The sequence below is a fragment of the Oncorhynchus mykiss genome, chromosome 12, assembly GCF_013265735.2.
Source record: "Oncorhynchus mykiss isolate Arlee chromosome 12, USDA_OmykA_1.1, whole genome shotgun sequence".
Taxonomy (NCBI): domain Eukaryota; kingdom Metazoa; phylum Chordata; class Actinopteri; order Salmoniformes; family Salmonidae; genus Oncorhynchus; species Oncorhynchus mykiss.
In genome coordinates, this window is record NC_048576.1 from 69,081,065 (window position 1) to 69,102,117 (window position 21,053).

Sequence of the window (21,053 nt, forward strand, 5' to 3'; positions counted from 1 at the left end):
ACATGATCCTCAATCCGGGGTTAATTTGGAAGGTCAAAGTCATGTATGAAGAGCATTGAATTGCCTCTGATCAATTTATGAAATACATTCTTGGCATACACAGTACCAGTCAAAAGTTTGGACACACCTACTCATTCAAGGGGTTTACTTTATTTGTACTATTTTCCACATTGTAGAATAATAGTGAAGCCATCAAAACTATGAAATAACACATATGGAATCATGTAGTAACCAAAAAAGTGTTATACAAAATACATGTTATATTTGAGATTCTTCAAAGTAGCCACCCTTTACTTGAGAGTGTACAAAGCTGTCATCAAGGCAAAGGGTGGCTACTTTGAAGAATATAAAATATATTTCGATTTTTTTAACACTTTTGGTTACTACATGATTCCATATGAGTTACTTCATAGTTGTGATGTCTTGCTAGTATTCTACAACGTAGAAAATAGTCAAAATAAAGAAAAATCCTTGAATGAGTAGGTGTGTCTGAACTTTTGACTGGTATATCAAAAAAAGCAATACAGGAACAAACTATTCAAACATTAACTGTACAGAGATTATCATTGAAGAACATCGTCAACTGGTCTTCCTTCTTGTCATGGAAGTGCAGGGATACAGAATCCTTTATAGTGTTTTTTCCATGGATGTTGGTAGCCATAATGTATCACAGTTTATTCCAGTTACACATCCCATGGAGGTGTGTGGTAAATGGTGAGACAGCAATCCGTACCTGCTGAGAAACTTGGAACTCAACAAAGAAATTCTAGCAAAGCCTAAAAGTGGCCTCTTCTCATTTGTCCCTTTCCCGAAAACCTGAGTCACGGATGTGTACGAGAAGAGTTTAAGACTTTGTCCACCAAAAAGTATATACAATATTTTTGCCAACAAAGACAGGGACTATATTGAAGTGATTATTGAAAAATTAATGAACAGAAAACATTATTTGTGTAATGGAGTAGGGAATGTGTGTGTAGCTCTAAGCTCTCGCCTTCCTCTCCTACAAACTCATTTTTCTCTCCTCATCATCCAGTTGCTCCTCAGTCCGGTCAGCACTGTCCAGCTTCCATGATTCCCTCCTTCTCGTGACCTTCGACCTCCACCTCTGCGTAGTTGGAGTGGAATCGCTGCTTCCTGAACTTCATGGAGGGCCAGTAGCTGTTGCGTCGCTATTGAAATAAGATCAAACAGGTCATTGTTTTGAAAAGGTTAAAGAGAATGGGAGTAGAAGTCTACATCTAGCAGGACACAGACTGACAGAGCTGGTTGAATGTGAGCCCTGATAGTGTTACTAACCTGTAGGATGTAGAGTGGTGAGGCAGCAGAAGGATGAGAGTTGATGTAAAGAGCCAGCAGTGTCAGAGCCAGCAGTAGCACCAATGCAGCTACTACACCTACTATAACTCCTGTGTGAGCTGACCCGTCGTGTTGTCTCGGAGGGCCTGTCTTCACGTCTAACCAGGAAAGAGAGACAATGTACAATCAAAATCCTGAAACATAGCTCCATACACACAATTCAAAGGGAATCAAGATCCACCCACCTTTACCACTGTATAGAATCACACGTTTGGTGTTATCTGCAGGAAGATCAAATTTAGGATCAGCTTGAATATTGAACAGTTAGGACTCAAACTGCTTCCATTGTTATTTTCCTGAACTCCATTTCTGTGCAATTTCTAAGAACACTCAGATTACTGTAGGCACTGGCTAAAAACAGACACTGAGAGCTAGAGCAGTACTATGGCATCATTGTTCTTGCTCTGTTTAACACTGCTAAAGGCACAGTTGAACTCTGATACTCCGATATAAACCCTCCCAGGCACACTCATTTACACACTTGACTTACTCTCCGTGGCAGGGCCTTCTGGTAGGGGCCCCAGGGGTGTGGTGACCTCAGAGTCTGAGGGAACTGAAGGGTCAATAGAGCTGTCTGGTCCCCCCTTGGAATAATCCTCACAGGTGACATCTTTTGCCTGTCCATATAATGGATGAGAATTGTGGTTTTAACAGAGGAAGCTTAGACTGTGATTTACATTTGATGAGCAGTACATGTAAAGTATGTGAACGTTCATTGACATTGTCCAATTATACCTCTTCTGAACAGGCGTAGTCCAGCCACTCCTGCCTGTGTCTGTCCATTCCGTCTGAGCACCTGAAACGGACACAGATGTCAAACACAAAGAAACAAGGACTTCTTTATTCAGATAGAGATCTACACTCCTCTCCTGCTCACCGCTGGAGGACGTTGCACCAGGTACAGCCAGAGGTTAGGTTGGACGAGAGGCAGAGTTCACAGCTGTCATGCTTCAGACAGGCTGGACAGAGGGAGGGAGAGACAGAGACCTGGGTTTTGATTCTGTAGCGACATGATTGGCATTGGCATTAACATACTAAGCTGTGCCTGTGACTGGTTATTGAGGATGAAATGTCTGAGAGGCCTGTATGAGGGATAGAGATTAGTTGCTTACTAGGCAATGCAGTGAACTCAAAGGCAGAGTTGTTGGTGATCTTAGTTGTATCGATGTCCACCCGATGGTACTCGTAGAGCTGACGTTGGGCATCTATGTGAGAGATATAATTTCAGATAATTTTAGCAAAAGTCTTTGACATCAAAGACTTGCCAACCTGGATGTGGTTAGGGAACCCTTGCTTCTAACCTGAGGATTGAGGGGAAGGCAGGTTCACCATGAATGCATCTGACAACCCTGCCTTCACTTGGTGCTCAGCAGAACTTATCACCTCCACTGGCAAAGGTATCTGAAAGAGCGAGAGAGACAGGTAGAGAAGAATTGACAGAGTGTGCCTGGCATTTAGATGGAATACATTCAAATCAGAGAGGTGTTGTACAAGGTTCATAAGTGTGCATGTTGTAAGTCCCACTCACATCTCTGTAGCTGAAGGTGATGGTCCCTGTGAGGTGCAGGGCAGCCTGGAAGGTGTATGCCCCCTCTGCCTCCCTCCCATGGAGTCTCACCCGCTCCCACTGCACCACAAACACCTCACCTGGGGTCAGTACAGGACAGGTCACACTGAGGTCAACTAAGGGTCAAAAGTCAAATAACAAGCGCTGTCTGAATGTTACTCTATGGCTTACCATTGTCCAGGTACTGCACAGTAGACTCCTTGGAGAAGCTGGGGTCAAAGTTGGCCATGAGGGGAGCGATGTACTGTGTTGCTGTCAGCATGCGGTGTGTGACCGCTCCCATGAAAATAAACCCTGAAAAAGGTCAGAGGTCAGGTTTCTATGGAGATGCATGGCAAGTGGCAACTGGTAGTTACAATAGTTCACTCCTTCTATGCTTAATGTAAGTAACAAGCAGGAAGTAGAAAGGAAGAAATGTGATAAGTGGCTCCATCTGAGTTTAAACAACTTGCCATGTGCCAAAAGAATAATGAAATGTACCTCCTGTTGCTATGGTAATCTGCCTCAAATAATGTCCGTAGAAGGGGAAGTCAAATGAGAGGGCAACCTTCTGAAATAGGAGGAAGAGAGAGAGGGAGGGAAATTAAATGTGCATGAGCGTATGTGTGTGTGTGTGTGTGTGTGTGTGTGTGTGTGTGTGTGTGTGTGTGTGTGTGTGTGTGTGTGTGTGTGTGTGTGTGTGTGTATCTAAGTGTATAACTCACCGCAGCCTGTCTGTGTGTATTCGACAAAATGCCATGCATTCTGACTTGGCCATGTCCTAGGTCGTTTAGATCTACCCAGAGTTCATCTGTGCGCGGGTCATCGGGGCCAAAACTACGCCATGAGTAATACCTATCAGCATCCTCCTGTTATAGAAACAGTAGAGGTGAGTGCAAGAGGGGAAGTTGCGGGATGAGATGGGAGAGATAGAATAATGGTGTGAGGGGGAGTGGAGATGAAATGCTATAATGAACAACAGGGTTAACAGTGAAAGCAACATTTGAATGCAAGCCCACATAAACAAACAAACACACATTCTACATTGAGTTCCAGTCTCCAGTTTATTACATAGTAGTATCAAAAGAGAGGGATACTAAATATGAAGAATGCAGGGTGCATACTAAATAAGTTAAGCGGATACACTTTTAGAAACCTTAGGATATCCAAGAATGTCTTGGACTGTACATTTCAGCAGCAAGGTTGAACTGATTGACTGCAATTTGATTGGATCTACATTGTTCAACTCTTTTCAATATACCCTCTGCGGTCTAATGCGTTTCAACATTGATTTGTTTTATATAAGGCCAGCAGGGAGCAGTATTCTACCACCACAACCGGACCAAGTGAATCTCGCATTGACATACTGTACGTACACATCTTGTCCACACTAGTGTGTTGTTGGACAACTTCCCCAGCGCCACTCACCACTAAGTGTGTCATGTTGTCTGGTAGGGTGTCGATGGTCAGTCCTCCTCCCAGTACTTCCCTGGCCACCCTGGCGTCACCCAGCCACGGTTCTCTGGGGGTCCTGTGTGATGGCCTCTCATCATGCTGCTGTCCATTCACATGATACCGCATCGCTGTCCAAAACACAGTGAGTCAGTGACACAGATCAAGTCAGTGTCAATCAGAAGGTGCATGTCAGAACCCACTCGGTCACATTATAAACAAATCAAGCATCTGCTTTAGGCAGAGTTAGGGAAGCTACTTCAAGTTACTTCTCACGGGTGGAAGTTAAGCTCCACTAAAGCTAGCCTTAAGAAAAATATAGTTGACTTAACTAAAGTTACTTTGAAAAAGTAGTTCACTACATCAAAACTACTAAATTATCATATCTAAATCTAAATGAAATGTCATGGACTACAAATTGGAAGAACAGAACACTCTGGAGTCAGATGTTAACAGAATGTATTATTTAGCCCATTAAACACAAATCAGTTTAAAGTGAGAATTAGGCAGGTCTTATGCTGAAAAAGAAAGGAAATTCTTGCCTACATCACCCATATTTTCTTTTTGCAAAAAAACTTCAGTAGGTAGCTACACCCATGGCAAAACAAAAGTCATTCTCTTCTGAAAACACTACCAAGATTAGAATATTGCTAAACTATCACAAAGCTAATGCAAAATGTAGTTAAATTACTAGTTGAACTACATGTAGTTCACTACTCCCCAACCCTGGCTTTTGGTTACTGCATAATCCTGAACCGAGTGTGTATTACTCAATGCAATGGTTTGGATGTTGTGGGCTGAAAGTGAACATAGCATTAACATATCTCTGGCCATGAGGGAATGCTGGCATGCATTTCAACTTTTGAACTCCTTTTTTCCTACAACTGCACCTGCACGCACCCATGCATGCACTCGCGCACACACACACACACACACACACACACACACACACACACACACACACACACACACACACGTAAGACGTGTGTTGGCTGGACCACAGTCTAATCACAATACAACAAACTAGAAAGGCCTTGAGGATTTCTTGTTTGTCTGCCGCTTTGCTTTTCTCTCCTCCTCCTCCTCCTCTCCTTGTCTTGCATATCCCACGGACTGCAATGTTCTGTCTCTTGGATCCAAAGTTGTGAGCAGTTCCCAAAGCTACTTACAACACAGCATATGTTCCACAACATTCTGATAAAACATTATCCAAACAAATAACTCAATGTGGATTTGAAATCATCTGGGATTAGGAGGGACCAATCTCTGAGGACCTCCGTGGTTATCAGATAACACATGTGGGGACATCACTCTGCTTGAGGCCACAATGCATCTGGTTATTCTGCTTCTCAGGTCGGAGCCACATAGAGATTTTGTGTTTGGAAATGACAGAAATTACCGATTCAACAAGAATGCATATACGATTTCATCCGTTTTCAATTGTCCATGTGTGGCCGTAGCCTCATTCAGGTTTTGATTGCACGTTGTGATGTAGAGCCCCCCTCTGGACATTTTGAGTAGGGGGCTGAAAGCAGAAAGTGTTTTGTTCGGTTTGGGACATTTCTCAGTGCAGTCTGGTCATGATCTGTTGCTGTCATTTTTGTTATTTGTTTGTTTATCGCATGGCAATTGCTTGTGAGTTATTGAGATGGTTAGTTGCCAGTTCATCTATCTAAGTCAGGAGGTGTTTTACATGAGTGGTGCTGGAGATGTTGTCTATGTGTGGTGCTGGAGATGCTAGCTACATTCCATTGTTAGTTCTGCTGGCGTGTCGCCATCCAGTGTCATACAGATGCTAGCTAGCATTGGTTGCAACATCCAAGCCTTCTCGTTTATTACGTCAGCAGTGTTGTGTTTTATGTGCACAGAACATTGTCCATGCGTTAGATTTTTTTAATGTGTCCGTTTCTGTATAGAATACAGTTGCGAGATAAAGTTGTACATCAAGCTTTATTTTCAAAACTTGACTGCTGACACGCACATTTTTGAGGGATTGTATTAATTGCACAAATGATCAAAATACTAAAATATACAGTTGAAGTCCAAAGTTTACATACACCTTAGCCAAACTCAGTTTTTCACAATTCCTGATGTTTAATCCTAAAAAGAATTGCCTGTCTTAGGTCAGTTAGGGTCACCACTTTATTTCACGAATGTGAAATGTCAGAATAATAGTAGAGAGAATTGTTTATTTCAGCTTTTTTTTCTTTCATCATATTCCCAGTGGGTCAGAACTTTACATACACTCAATTAGTATTTGGTAGCATTGCCTTTAAATGGTTTAACTTGGGTCAAACATTTCAGGAAGCCTTCCACAAGCTTCCCACAATAAGTTGGGTGAATTTTGGCCCATTCCTCCTGACAGAGCTGGTGTAACAGAGTCAGGTTAGTACGCCTCCTTGCTCGCACACACTTTTTCAATTCTGCCCACAAATGTTCTATAGAATTGAGGTCAGGGAATTGTGATAGCCACTCCAATACCTTGACCAATACCTTGACTTTGTTGTCCTTAAGCCATTTTGTGTCATTGTCCATTTGGAAGACCCATTTGTGACCAAGCTTTAACTTCCTGGCTGATGTCTGGAGATGTTGCTTCAATATATCCACAAAATGTTCCTCCCTCATGATGTCATTTATTTTGTGAAGTGCACCAGTCCCTCCTGCAGCAAAGCACCCCCACAACACAATTCTGCCACCCCCGTGCTTCATGGTTGGGATGGGTGTTCTTCGGCTTGCAAGCCTCCCCCTTTTTCCTCCAAACATAACGATGGTCATTATGGCCAAACAGTTGCATCTATAGCTCTGACTATGAATTTGAGAGTGGTTACATTTCTCTAGACCCATCCCTCAGCCTTCAGAAGATAACACATGAGGTTAAGTCAACTTTGAATATTAACCATTTTTCTTTTTTGTTATCTGCATTGGACTAGTTTGTGTATTGTCATAAAATCAAATCAAATCCAGTTGTATTGGTCACATACACGTGATTAGCAGATGTTATAGCTGGTGTAGCGAAATGCTTGTGCTTCTAGCTCCGACAGTGCAGTAATATCTAACAAGTAATATCTAACAAATTACACAACATATACCCAATACACACAACTCTAAGTAGGAATGAATTAAGACTATATACATATGGGCGAGCAGTGTCAGAGCGGACCGGACTAAGATACCGTAGAATAGTATAGAAAACAGTATGAGATAAGTAATGCCAGATATATATAAACATTATTAAGTGAATGATATACCGTAGAATATTATAGAAAACAGTATGAGATGAGTAATGCCAGATATGTAAACATTAAGTGACTAAGATACCGTATAATAGTATAGAATACAGTATATACATATGAAATGAGTAATGCCAGATATGTAAACATTATCAAGTGACTAGTGTTCCATTCCTTAAAGTGGCCAGTGATTTCTAGTCTATGCCTATAGGCAGCAGCCTCTAATGTGTTAGTGATGTCTGTTTAACAGTCTGATGGCCTTGAGATAGAAGCTGTTTTTCAATCTCTCGGTCCAAGCTTTGATGCACCTGTACTGACCTCGCCTTCTGGATGATAGCGGGGTGAAGCTCAGGTGGTTGATGTCCTTGATGATCTTTTCGGCCTTACTGTGAGATCGGGTGCTGTAGGTGTTCTGGAGGCCAGGTAGTTTGCCCCCGGTAATGCAATGGGCAGACCTCACTACCCTCTGGAGAGCCTTACGGTTGTGGGCGTAGCAGTTGCCGTACCAGTTGGTGATACAGCTCGACAGGATGCTTTCAGCTGTGCATGTGTAAAAGTTTGTGAGCGTTTTAGGTGACAAGACTATTTCTTTAGCCTCCTGAGGTTGAAGAGGCTCTGTTGTGCCTTCATCACCACACTGTTTGTGTGGGTGGTCCATTTAAGTTTGTCAGTGATGTGTACACCAAGGAACTTGAAGCTTTCCACCTTCTCCACTGCGGTCCTGTCGGTGTAGATAGGGGGGGGTGCACCCTCTGCTGTTTCCTTTGTTTTGTTGACGTTGAGTGAGAGGTTGTTTTCCAGGCACCACATTCACAGAGCCCTCACCTCCTCCCTGTAGGTTGTCTCGTCATTGTTGGTATCAAGTCTACTACTGTGTTGTGTTGTCTGCAAACTTGATGATTGAGTTGGAGGCGTGCCTGGCCATGCAGTCATGGGTGAACAGGGAGTACAGGAGGGGGATGAGCATGCACCCTTGTGGGGCCCAGTGTTGAGGATCAGACCCAGGGACTCAAGCTTAATGATGAGTTTGGAGGGTACTATGGTGTTGAATGCTGAGCTATAGTCTATGAACAGCATTCTGACATAGGTATTCCTCTTGTCCAAATGGGATAGGGCAGTGTGCAGAGTGATGGCGATTGTATCGTCTGTGGATCTACTGGGGCGGTAAGCAAATTGAAGTTGGTCTAGGGTGGCAGGTACGGGGCGATAGCCATTAAATTCAGTTACCTTTGCCTTCTTGGGTACAGGAACAATGGTGGCCATCTTGAAGCATGTGGGGATAGCAGACTGGGATAGGGAGATATTGACTATACCCATAAACACACCAGCCAACGTTGACAATCTCACTTATTGTCAACGTCATTACATGATGAGTTTTTAACTGATGAACTTGCTTTCCTGATTCAGACAGCTTCAATGTTGCGCAACTTTTAGGAATTTTTCGTCTGACTCTGAAAGAGGGAGTGTGTTCATGACGTCACATTTACTATATGAACGTTACCACACGTGTTGTTGTTTTTTCAAATGGAGTGTCTCTTCTAACCCTACATTTGGGAACCTTCCTGTACTGTATACATTTACTGTTTTGTCTCTTGCTTTCAGTAGACGAAAGGACGTTTTCGAATATCGGTAGGCATATGGCAAACAAAAAAGCAATGAGATTCCATCTGTGAATCTCACTCTTCCCGGTGAAATCACCATGAACATGCCGTGGTCAGCACGGCTGCTGCAAATTCTCTCTGAAAATAACTTGTTGAGCAGATCAAACTGACTTGGGTAACACAGTCTGCAGTCTGGTCACGTTTGAATTTTCTTACTAGATCAGCGAAAGAAAGAGATGTTTGTTGTAATCGTATACCGTGTGTGATAGAACTCCAACTCAGAACATGGCAATTTTTGGTACCCGATTTTGTTGTTGCACCGACTGGGTGGAATCAACCCTGGCTGGCACAAACAGGTGTTCATTTCATATAAACTGCCCTTTTCTGAGTCAAATCACTTCATTCATTTAAACTGTTCAGAACGTTTAGGTATAGTTAACCCTAAGTGAATAATCTGGTGCTTGACAAACACTAGCCAGCAGTTTGTGTCCGTGTGGCTTGTCTCTGACAAATCCGAAAAGAAGCCTATGTTTAGTACATAAATAGAACGCTAAACCAAACACTGAAATAACCTGCAAGTGGAATGTGTGTTGGCAATGATCTGATTCTATGGTGGCCACAAGTGTTTGTGTGGGTGGGTAGGAGACATAAAGTAGGTGTTGGTGATATAACCTATCGGTTAAGTTGGCATACCTCACACACTAAAATTTGTAGACTGGGGGAAAAACACAGGCCAGCTGCTCAAACCATGAAAGTGCATTCATTCACAACACCTCAAAATGTGGTTCTAAGTGATCACTTCACCAGCGATTAGTGATATTCTATCCAAAGCCCTCATCAAACCACAGCCACAGGATGAGTATTACTAGCAATGTGTTGACCATACTGGCACCACCCATATTTGTCAGGGCTCATTTTGTCTGGTATTTGCACGCACTCCGAATACGATATTTCTTCTTGATGTGCCATCTTTTGTTTCATTACAGCATCAATGAAACATGACTGCTGAGTATGGAGATGGAGGTTGGAAAACAGACTGCATAAAATACAAGGTGGTCATTGTTATAAGGTGCCTCTTATGGTATGTAAAACATAGCAACAGCAATGCATTGCCACAATATGTATAGCTTTATTCTATCTGTGATGGTCTGCATTGCAATGAGTGGTCATGTTTTGGAAGGGAGGGGTGTGGAGGGAGCAGGGCTGTAGTTGGCCAGCTCTGATCAGTTCAGTGGTCTAGAGTAAAACTCTCAAGGCCATCGGTACTTAAATCACTGGCTTATCACCAAGCCAACAAGAGGAGCCTGCCTGTCTAGAGGATTCTGATAAGAGGGCAGGAGGGCAAACTTCTACAGATGCACAATCGAGAGCATCCTGTCGGGCTGTATCACCGCCTGGTACGGCAACTGCTCCGCCCACAACCGTATGGCTCTCCAGAGGGTAGTGAGGTCTGCACAACGCATCACCGGGGGCAAACTACCTGCCCTCCAGGACACCTACACCACCCGATGTCACAGGAAGGCCATAAAGATCATCAAGGACAACAACCACCCGAGCCACTGCCTGTTCACCCCGCTATCATCCAGAAGGCGAGGTCAGTACAGGTGCATCAAAGCAGGAACCGAGAGACTGAAAAACAGCTTCTATCTCAGGGCCATCAGACTGTTAAACAGCCACCACTAACATTGAGTGGCTGCTGCCAACATACTGACTCAAATCCAGCCACTTTAATAATGGAAATTGATGTAAAAAATGTATCACTAGCCACTTTAAACAATGCCACTTAATATAATGTTTACATACCCTACTTTACTCATCTCATATGTATATACTGTACTCGATACCATCTACAGCATCTTTATGTAATACATGTATCACTAGCCACTTTAAACTATGCCACTTTGTTTACATACCCTACATTACTCATCTCATATGTATATACTGTACTCGATACCATCTACTGCATCTTGCCTATGCCGTTCTGTATCATCACTCATTCATATATCTTTATATACATATTCTTTATCCCTTTACACTTGTGTGTATAAGGTAGTAGTTGTGGAATTGTTAGGTTAGATTACTCGTTGGTTATTACTGCATTGTCGGAACTAGAAGCACAAGCATTTCGCTACACTCGCATTAACATCTGCTAACCATGTGTATGTCACAAATATAACTTGATTTGATTTAAAGGACTGTTTGTGGTAAAGAGTCACTCGTCCATCCAGACGGTTTTGCATGTGTTCTGTCCTGCTAGTAGGATGATTACTGAGAGAAGGGAGTGAAGAGGGTTTAAGTGCAGCTAAGGTTCCTCTAATGCCCCTCATCTCAAATAGACTCAGGCGATCAGGGGTTTATCACTCCATCCTATTTGTAAATCGTAAATGTCTTATTTTGTCGACGTTATCGTTTGAGATTCTTACATGGTATGCTTTTATTGGCTCTAGCCGAGGTCTATTTCAAAGGAAATGTTCAGTCATATATATTCTTTATATCACTAAAACATAATGACCCCTATCTTGAAAGCATGTACTACACTGTCCAACTGGATGCGATTGTGCTAAAGGCTCTTACCCATAACTGATATAGATCCTATAAACCACTGTAAGTTAAATTCCTATGCATTCTTATAGCCTGGTCCCAGATCTGTTTGTGCTTCTGCCTCCTCCATTGTCAAGACAAACATATGTTTGGCATGACAATTCCAAAAGGTGTTTACATGTATATTAATTTAGCAGACACTCTTATCCAGTGGCGCTTACAGGAGTAATTCGGGTCTATGTGCCTTGCTCATGGGCACATGGGCAGATTTTTCAGGAAGTCAGCTCGGGTATTCGAACCAGCGACCTTTCAGTAACTGTCCCAACACTCTTAACAGGCAGGCTACCTACTGCCTGCTTGGCAAGCGAGCAGAAACAAACAGACTAGCACCAAGGCTAGTAATTATACGGCATAACTCTACAGACTATTATACCCAGAGCAGGGGGAGAACAATGAAATACTTCAAGAGGCGAGATAAGGAGTATATAGAGGGCTGTGAAGGAAATGGAGGGGACTTAAGGGCAATTTAAGGGCAATTAAAATGCTAAAAGAGTGTGAGAGGCCTGTGATAGTGGGTAGTGTCACAAGGGAGATTTGGTCCTAGATTGTTTTGTATCCTTGCTCTTCTTTTTGAGGAAAAGTATGGGAACCATCTCTGCAAAAGAAAATATCAAAAGTCCAATTGGATCTTTGGTGTCACGTTTTCCCCATAGACATATGCGTGTGCCAGCACTGCAGCGTGTTTCTGGGGGAATGAGGTGTGGTATGATTGGTGATGTAAAACATATAGGACCATTCTATTTCTATGGCTACAACATCCAATTCTCTTGTGAACACAGTTCCAACACAGTTCTACAATCCAGGGTCATCTCCCCAGATGGGAGAGAGAGAGAACATACAGAGCCAGTTGAAGAATCAGGCATGTGTGACTATAGTGTTCTAGAATGTCTGTTTTTAAAACCAGCAGGCGGGGGTAATAAATCATGTGTTGCAGTGGCTCCTAAACTTTTTCACTCTGGCCCCCCTTCCATCATTGGCGAACATCCTGTTGAGTGTTCATGTGATATCTGAGTTAATTTTTTACTTTTTTATTTATTTAACTAGGCAAGTCAGTTAAGAACAAATTCTTATTTACAAAAGGCCTCCTGCGGTGATGGGGGCTGGGATTAAAAATTAAAAATAAATTAAATTAAAATATAGGATAAAACACACATCACGACAAGAGTGAGTGCCTCAAACATTACAACAAAATCAATGGGCAAAAAAAATCGACCTACATTTTTTGGAGCTAAAATGGGCTAGTTGATCTGGACATTTCAGACAAGTTATAAATATCTTTCTAACGTCTGCGATGACTGACATGACAAGACGAAAACTGTAGATGCACTACCCAATTTGGTGCCTTCTACTATTACAAGTTTGAAAGGTATGTTGAAAGCCCAACTATGTTGAAAGCGACCTCTCAACCACTGATGTATTAGAATGCCTGATGACAGAGGAGAAATGGGATATGACAAGTGAGAATAAACACCTCCTCTGTTATAATATAAGGCCCACACTGAGTGTCTGGCCTGCTGAAACACAGGCAACTGTCACTTAGTCACAGACCTCAGGCTTTCCTTTCATTTGATTTGAATTGTCTAAAACAGAGGTCAGGTCTGCAGAAAAACTATACCACACCCTCTCTCAACATGGTCAAGTTAAAACTACAACTCATAGGCCGATAGACAGTCAAACAGTCTTCTGGCCTGAGCACCAAAATAACCCTGATGCTAAGAAACCACTCAGCCCATATTTCCAGGCCGGTTTCTGTGAGTGGTCAGTCAGACCGGGGGTGAGAGGGCACACCCTTTCCTGCATGGGAGCAACTGCCAGGGCTGGCCCAGGATCAGCCGGATGCCGCACTAATTCCACAGATCAACTCAATGTGGCCGATCATATGAATATGACTGCCTTCTTTTTTTTTATTTTTGCACTGACTCTATGCACACTCACTGAACTCTACACACTCACTCCCACTGACATTCTAGCACATGCACTTAATTTGCTCACACACACATAACACGCACACTGACACTCTGTTATCATATATCCTGATGCCTGGTCACCTTACTCCTAGACATATCTGCCTCTATCACTCTTGTATCCCTGCACATTGTAAATATGATATAGACACTGACCCTGTGTATAGCATACTTACTTTTCAGTGTTCTTGTTTCTATTTCCTGTGTGTTTTTGTTCTACTTTATTTTATAGCACTACATTGATATTGGTTACTGCATTAGGAAATAGCTTCCAAGAAAGGCATTTCACTGTGCACGTGCACGTGACAATAAAAGCTTGAAACTACAAAACCCACAGCAAATGATCATTGATACCTGAATTAAAAAGTGAACTTTTGACCTAATATGGCAAATATATTGCTAAATATGTTTCTTCAGACATTCTTATGGATTATTGAAATGTACGTTGATTATTAGGCTTTGTGACCAGGTCATGGCATTGCCTGCAATTTTATACCTAATTCAAATGTGATAACTAATTCCCATGAAGCGGAGAGAAAAAGTATCAGTTTTGCACTTTGTGTATTCTATTATTCTAACTCTGAACATTAAGTTGAGATCCAACTGAGTTCCTAAAAAAAAATATATATATACTTTTTTTTTTGGTCCGCAGGCCTACAAAAAGGGCCTGCAGGCCAACAGTTGCCCATCCCTGCTTTACACTGACACATACTGCATGCACACACACTCACTCACTACAGCTGCAGTGGTAATTGTAGGGTCAGAACCACAAGAGGAACAACCACCATCCAGAATGCCAACAGAAAGTGACTGTTGAAGAGTCTGAAAAACTTGCATCAAGCAAATTGTCCTCACGTTATAACTTGAACACATTACTCATATCAGTCAAATAAGACTTGGTGGGTGGCATAATACCCGAAAACGTATATATGATAAAGCTTATAAGGTAGCAGGTGTTATGCTGAAACAAGAGATTTTACATTTTGAAAAAACACCAAGATCTCTTCTATGAAAACAAGAGAGCAGTGATGACCTCATACTTCCTTTGTTATGGTGAAACCCAATCTCTCAGTGGATGAGGTAAAGGAATTAATTCTGTTTTTCATTGTACGATAAGACAAAGCCCATAACGAACTAAGTCAGGCATCTCAATGAAGATCAGTGCTGAACCATGTCTTATTCCCCAATGCCAACATCACACCTCATCATCCAGAAAATCACTTTCTTTAACTCTGCCAAAAAATCGTTAAAGGGCAATTCTACCACTTTTCAACCTCATTTTCATTATTTCCAGCACAATATTTCTACATACGCGAAAATGGAGCATTTCTATGCTTTGTAGAAAAAATATATAAAGTTATAATGTTCTAGCCGATGACACCATTACATTTAAAACACTTAAGAAACACAGTGACATGGGGAGCAATAAAATACCCCCCCTTCTGACTAGAAACAAGGTTTTGAAAATCACTGTTTTAATTTGTTTCGTTTAATCCTACTCTGTGATGTCACAGATAACCATTATTTCAGGACGTTTCTTCTTCTCTTTTTGACCACAGATCATAGAAACGTGACGTGAACACGTATGTAGACACTGGCATGGTGCTGGAGATAATGAATAGGATCTTTGTCTCCCTCCCTGCTCCTCTATCCCTACTTCACGGATCCTTCTGTTCTCTTGAAACTTGCCAGAAGTGTCTTTATCGATGTCACAATGACCCTTGCTGTTGCAGATCAAAATCTCCACGACAGTGAAATCACATCTATGGATGTCAGCCACACAGATATTTAGTATATCCAGATTTATCCATTCCATTTTGTTTCTGTTCAGGCTTGGCCCCAGTATGGCTGGACCAGACACAAGTCATTTGTTAAGTGAAATTCTCAACAGGACAAAGAACAGAGAGCCAAGCTCTGAGGTCAGCTGCCTCACAATTCATTTTCATCCCTCAAACTGTGTTTTCCTAATCTGGTTTAGATGCTGCAGAAAGCTCTCGAGGGGTAGCTCCACTTGATCCTATTTCAAACAGCTTCTTTTTTTTTACACTGCATGTAAAAAATAAAATCATCTCATTTTATGCTGTGTAAGATAAACACAAAAAGCAATTAATTTAGCTCAGTGAAGAGCTGTTGTTGTTTTGAAAGTGGTAGATAGTATCAGGGCAGGAGAATGGGATGCATCTGCCTTTCCTCAAGGGATTTTGGAGCAAAACAAAGGTCACGAGAGGAAGACAGTCAGCGAAGAGTACTAGTGAAATCAAATAGGAATTGGGAGCAGAGATTTGGCTAATAAGGGTTACAGGATTTATTGAAAAGTGAGGAGATCATAGAAAGAGGAGTGCAGTGGTGGGACAGTGGTGGAGACAAATCGAATTACTCAATCTGTGATAAAAGGCTTTATATGGCTAGGAGGAGAAACACATCGCAATTCATCCCCCTCCATCGGTCCACAGGCATTCCTGTCACACCCCAAGCACACAGAAATGCATACACTTTCAACACACATACATACAGACACACATGTAATATGTCATTGTTGTACTGTATCGGTGTCTATAGTTTTGTTCAATGTTGTGTCTGAAACTTTTTTCCCCCTGCTGCTGTTGGACCAGGTGTCTTTTGAAAAATAGATTTTATCTCAGTGAGAAAGACCTGGATAAATAAAGGATAAAAAGAAAACACACACGATTCATCAAGCTACCACTTTTTTTGCCTACATTCCCCAACAGTTTTTCTCTCTCTGTCTGTTCACCTCTCCTTTCCCTCCCTGGACCGTCTGACTTTTAGGCTAGCAGAGTGGCAGGGAGAAACACGTCCAAATCTAATGTTAGGCAGAAGCTGTTTTGTGGGTTGTTATTCTGAGTCATTTGCACGTTTCTGGACCATGGTGTTTTTTTATGGTCACACTTTCATTGCAAACTAGGAACTAACTTTTCTGCACAAACAAAGAGTATAAGGGTATGCCCGTTTCCAAACACAATCACGAACCTGTACCATTTCCCTTATATAAGTCAATTAGTGAAAAACAGTGTCTTCAAAGACATCTGTACGTAGGTTATGGAAGCCATGAAACACCAAATAAAAAAGAATGCCATAACGCTTACAGCTTTTCTTTCATGTTAAATACAAAAGTTGCTATTATTCCATGTGATCATAAGTTGTTGTGACATCTTAGGATGGACGTGGGAGAGTCATGAAGGGGAAAGAGAGATGGACAGATGTAAATGGAATATGTTATGTAAATAAAAGAGGATTCTGGGATTTAAAAAAGGGAGAGAAGCGCCTGGATGAGGTGGTTTTTTGTACGGCAGAAAGAACAACACCCGAGCGACCTGAAGAGAGGCTGTGTGAAGCAATGGGGGCTGCTGATGGGAGGACGGCTCATAGTAATGGCTGGAACGTAGCGAATGGAATGGCATCAAACATGGAAACCATGTGTTTGATCTATTTGATACCATTCCACTAACTCTGCTCTAGCCACTACCACAAGCCCATCCTCCCCAATTTAGGTGCCACCAACTTCCAGTGGTATGAAGAGAGTGATGCATGGGGGAAATGAGGAGAGAAGGAGGGAGGAGACAACAGGTGAAAAAAGGTGAGGAAGTACACTGAGACAAGAGAGTCAGGATGGAAAACACAGGAGAGGTAGGGGAGAAAGAAAAGCTTACCTGTTTGTTGCTGAGCCCAAACTCTCCCCAACTCTGCCTGGGAGAGAAAGATGAGCAGCAGCACACTGAGACACATGTTGTTCAGCAACAACAAAAACACACAGCTCTCTCTTCACTCTCTCTTCCTTCTTCTCCCTCTCTTCTCTTTCAGCCACGGAGTTTCTCCTGGTCCCAGTCACCCTGTAGCTCCCTCTCCTCTCCCTCCCTCGCGTGCTCTCTCCACTTACACACTCTCTCTCCCTCTACAGCACCCTCTCAATGCTGTTCTTCTGTTGCCATGGCGATGACAAAGACAGAGGGATGATCAGGCATAGCAGCTGAGGAGATGAAAGTGCTCTCTCTCCCGGCATGTCCTGCCTCTCTCATGTTCTCATCCTCTTTGCTTTGATGTGCCCCACTCTCTGTCTCTCTCCTTCCATATTTGGACTTGGATTCTAGTGAAATCGTCTGGAATCACAGTGGGGCCCTCTCTCTTATCTCTGAGGGAACTCAATAGTAGATGCCATGCCATCTCCTTGCCTTGGACAGTGATATAGTGCCTTTGTGTTCAGACATGGCTGCTGCCGAGAATTAAATGAATGCAGTAAAAACAGTACAATCTCTTCCCGGAATCTGTCTATTGACCTTCTGGTTATAAACTGGTTATAAACTGCAGTGAAGAACAAGCGGTTAACAGTGCTTCTAACCATACAGCCACCATAACAGACAATTACCACAATGACATATACAGGTACTGTCCACTGCTATGAACGTTTATCTGGTCAATACAAAACAAACATATTGTCTGAGTACTTAGCATACGTTCTGTGGGTCATATGAAAAAGGGGCATGTCTGGTTTTGTTTGGCTATGGTTTAATTTCCAGGCACATGCGACAGCAGCTCTGCCTGTTATACTGCTCAAATACGCTTTCCTTTACACACACTGTGTGGTCGTCTCCACCATCACTCTGCTTCTCTCTCAGCTGTTCCATTAAAATCAGTTCCACTTTGAAAAATCAGGCTAGAGAACGCTGGTGAGGAAATGACAGTTGAGACTTTTCAAGATTCACTGCTGGAAAATGTAGCCTACATACTAGGGCTAGGGACATATTGAGTAGGGCATGATACTCAGAATGTCATTGAACATTGGAATGTTACAATAGAGCTGACTATTCTCTTGCACAATGAAAAGATAAATCTCGGTTTTACTGTAAACAGATTTCTACGAGCATGTTCTGAATAAACTCCCACAATTTTATTTGCTTACACTGGTCTCTACTGGTCATCTGGGGAATTACACCAGAAATAGAGGGAGATACTTGAATTGTAAGTGACTCACATTATGCTGCGGGTCATTCAGCCTTTTCCACGAGTCAGTCAGATTCAAAGAGGTCAATGACATGCTGGATCTGGATGTAAAAATACAAACTTCAGAATAATATTCTGCTGTTCCAGTGTCATTCACTTCAACCCAAAATATTTATCATATTCAACTCCTCTCCTGTATTACAAACACCCACTCAGTTCTGTACTCTTTCCCTCTCATTTAACACAGCTCTCTCTCTCCATCTTCCTCATTCACTCTTTTTTTAGTAGCCCTCTCCCTGTCACCCTGTCTCTCTCTCTCCATTTTTCTGTTCCTCTGTGTCTGTACATCTGATCCTCCTGTGTTGTGCAGACGGCTGGGTAAATATTGGCTCTGTGTTCTGGATGCGGTGTGTGTGTGTTTCTGAAAGTAATCAGATTACATTACAAAATGTGGGTAATCCAGAAATTACGTTACTGATTACAATTTTGGACAGGTATAACTAACAGTAACTAACAGATTACATTTAGAAAGTAACCTACCCAACCCTGCACACACACACACACACACACACACACACATACACACACACACACACACACAGTAATCAGATTACTTTACAAAATGTAGGTAATCCAAAAGTTACGTTACTGATTACAATTTTTGAAAGGTAACTAGTAACTAACAGATTACATTTAGAAAGTAACCTACCCAACCCTGCACACACACACACACACACACACACACACACACACAGTGTTCTAAGGCACTGCATCTCTGTGCTGGAGGCGTCACTACAGACCCTGGTTCGATTCCAGGCTGTATCACAACCGGCCGTGATTGGGAGACCCGTAGGGCGGCGTACAATTGACCCTTTTGGAAAGGTAACTAGTAACTAACAGATTACATTTAGAAAGTAACCTACCCAACCCTGCACACACACACACACACACACACAGTGGTCTAAAGCACTGCTTCACAATCGGTCGTGATTGGTAGTCCCGTAGGGCGGCGCACAAGTGACCCAGCGTCGTCCGGGTTAGGGTTTGGCCGAGGTAGGCCGTCCTTGTAAATAAGAATTTGTTCTTAACTGACTTGCCTAGTTAAATAAAGGTTAAAAACAAATAAAAGAAAACATACACTTTATAGTTACAGGGCGTGGAGCAATGTTCTAGTAGCTCTAACCTATTAAACACTTAGAACATTGACTAGAATACCTCTAGTGACAGGGCTTTCTATCAGGGGGTATAGCTCAGTGGTAGAGCATTTGACTGCAGATCAAGAGGTCCCTGGTTCAAATCCGGGTGCCCCCTCATTTTCTTTGATACATATCAATCACAGGTCTAATAGTTATTATCAATGGTGGGTTGATGAATAGTGAATGGTGTCTAACTGGGTATGCAAGGCCAACATAAACATGGGCCCGATTCAGACCCGAGTTAATGGAGCTTAATTCCCTTTTTGTGCAGTTTTCTATCTACATGTATTCTGACCTAGAATTTAAGCTTGAGAATAGCATGCTATTCACCTGCTATTTGTTTTGGGTGGAGATGAAATAAATGAAGGTGTGGTGGAAATGTGTCTATAGATATCCGGACTCTGACCTTGACTTAATTCCCTAATAATTCCACCGTCTTTGCGCAGAAGGAAACAATGAATAAGGTCTAGAGAACCTAGCGGTTCCAAGTGGAAAAAGCATCTACCGGTACTGTATTTTTCCTGGTAGAAATACAGTAACACCATTCTTCATGCACTGTAATTTACAACTTGATAAGAGCTGTTAATAAGAGCTAGGTAAATGAGTAATCCGTTTGGAAAAGGGAATTGTAAATATAAACAACACTTCTTTTAGATAATTTTTGACCTTATTATCGCGAGACAAATGTTGAACCAGTCATATGGCTGCAAACTGGAGCATATCAACACATCAACTTCCCCACAGTAACGTTTCTGAAATGCTGTGCCGTTATGCAGAACTTAAATTGTACAGCATTGTTTTGAAACTCGCAGGGATGGGCACTCTCTCGAATGTCTTCATTATAGGCTACCCCGACTTTCTCTGTCTCCTATTTCTATCATGATAAATATTACACACTATCAGTACTGACCGTCAGTATTCCTGATAACAACACACATTCAACAACACACATTCAGTTGGTACAGCCTACATTATCGTTCCATTTCATTACATTGTTTTCGTTTATCCACATTTTCTTCCTCTGTAAGCGCCGCCACGGCCATGCGGTTGTTGCTGAAGATCGTTAGTGGCAGTTGATAATATATTTTAATTAAACGACAAGTAAGCTAAAGCTAATTAAATCGTTATGGAGCTGAGCGCCGACTAAAGCC

At 42.2% G+C, this 21,053-nt stretch overlaps 1 protein-coding gene and 1 non-coding gene across 3 annotated transcripts; one reads left to right on the forward strand and one right to left on the reverse strand.

Moving 5' to 3' along the window:
- Positions 1–593: 593 nt before the first annotated feature.
- LOC110538142 (plexin domain-containing protein 1-like) lies at positions 594–19,044 on the reverse strand. Of its 2 annotated transcripts, XM_036938204.1 has the most exons (16): positions 18,919–19,044; positions 18,738–18,807; positions 17,419–17,455; positions 4,331–4,485; positions 3,628–3,771; positions 3,404–3,473; positions 3,095–3,217; positions 2,885–3,003; positions 2,658–2,757; positions 2,469–2,561; positions 2,234–2,315; positions 2,092–2,152; positions 1,847–1,973; positions 1,542–1,577; positions 1,297–1,454; positions 594–1,169 (listed from the first exon to the last, which is right to left on the reverse strand). In XM_036938204.1, exons 1-16 carry the CDS (start codon positions 18,942–18,944, stop codon positions 1,050–1,052), a joined length of 1,521 nt encoding a protein of 506 aa, XP_036794099.1. In that variant the 5' UTR covers positions 18,945–19,044; the 3' UTR covers positions 594–1,049. The 2 variants fall into 2 exon arrangements, with proteins under 2 accessions (XP_036794099.1, XP_036794100.1); XM_036938205.1 differs by lacking the exon at positions 17,419–17,455 and having other exon boundaries at positions 18,919–18,963.
- A 901-nt stretch (positions 19,045–19,945) lies between these two features.
- trnac-gca lies at positions 19,946–20,017 on the forward strand. The gene has a single exon. It is a non-coding gene; the product is annotated as a tRNA-Cys (tRNA).
- Positions 20,018–21,053: the final 1,036 nt, after the last annotated feature.

Bases quoted from the DNA above. Each gene is read 5' to 3' on its own strand.
- LOC110538142 (XM_036938204.1), bottom strand. From the start codon at position 18,944: ATGAGAGGGAAAGAGTACAGAACTGA. The intron at 3,474-3,627 runs GTGAGTTATACA...CTCCTATTTCAG, and splicing joins ATACACACAGACAGGCTGCG to AAGGTTGCCCTCTCATTTGA. The intron at 2,316-2,468 runs GTAAGCAACTAA...CCCTCTGTCCAG, and splicing joins TGAGTTCACTGCATTGCCTA to CCTGTCTGAAGCATGACAGC.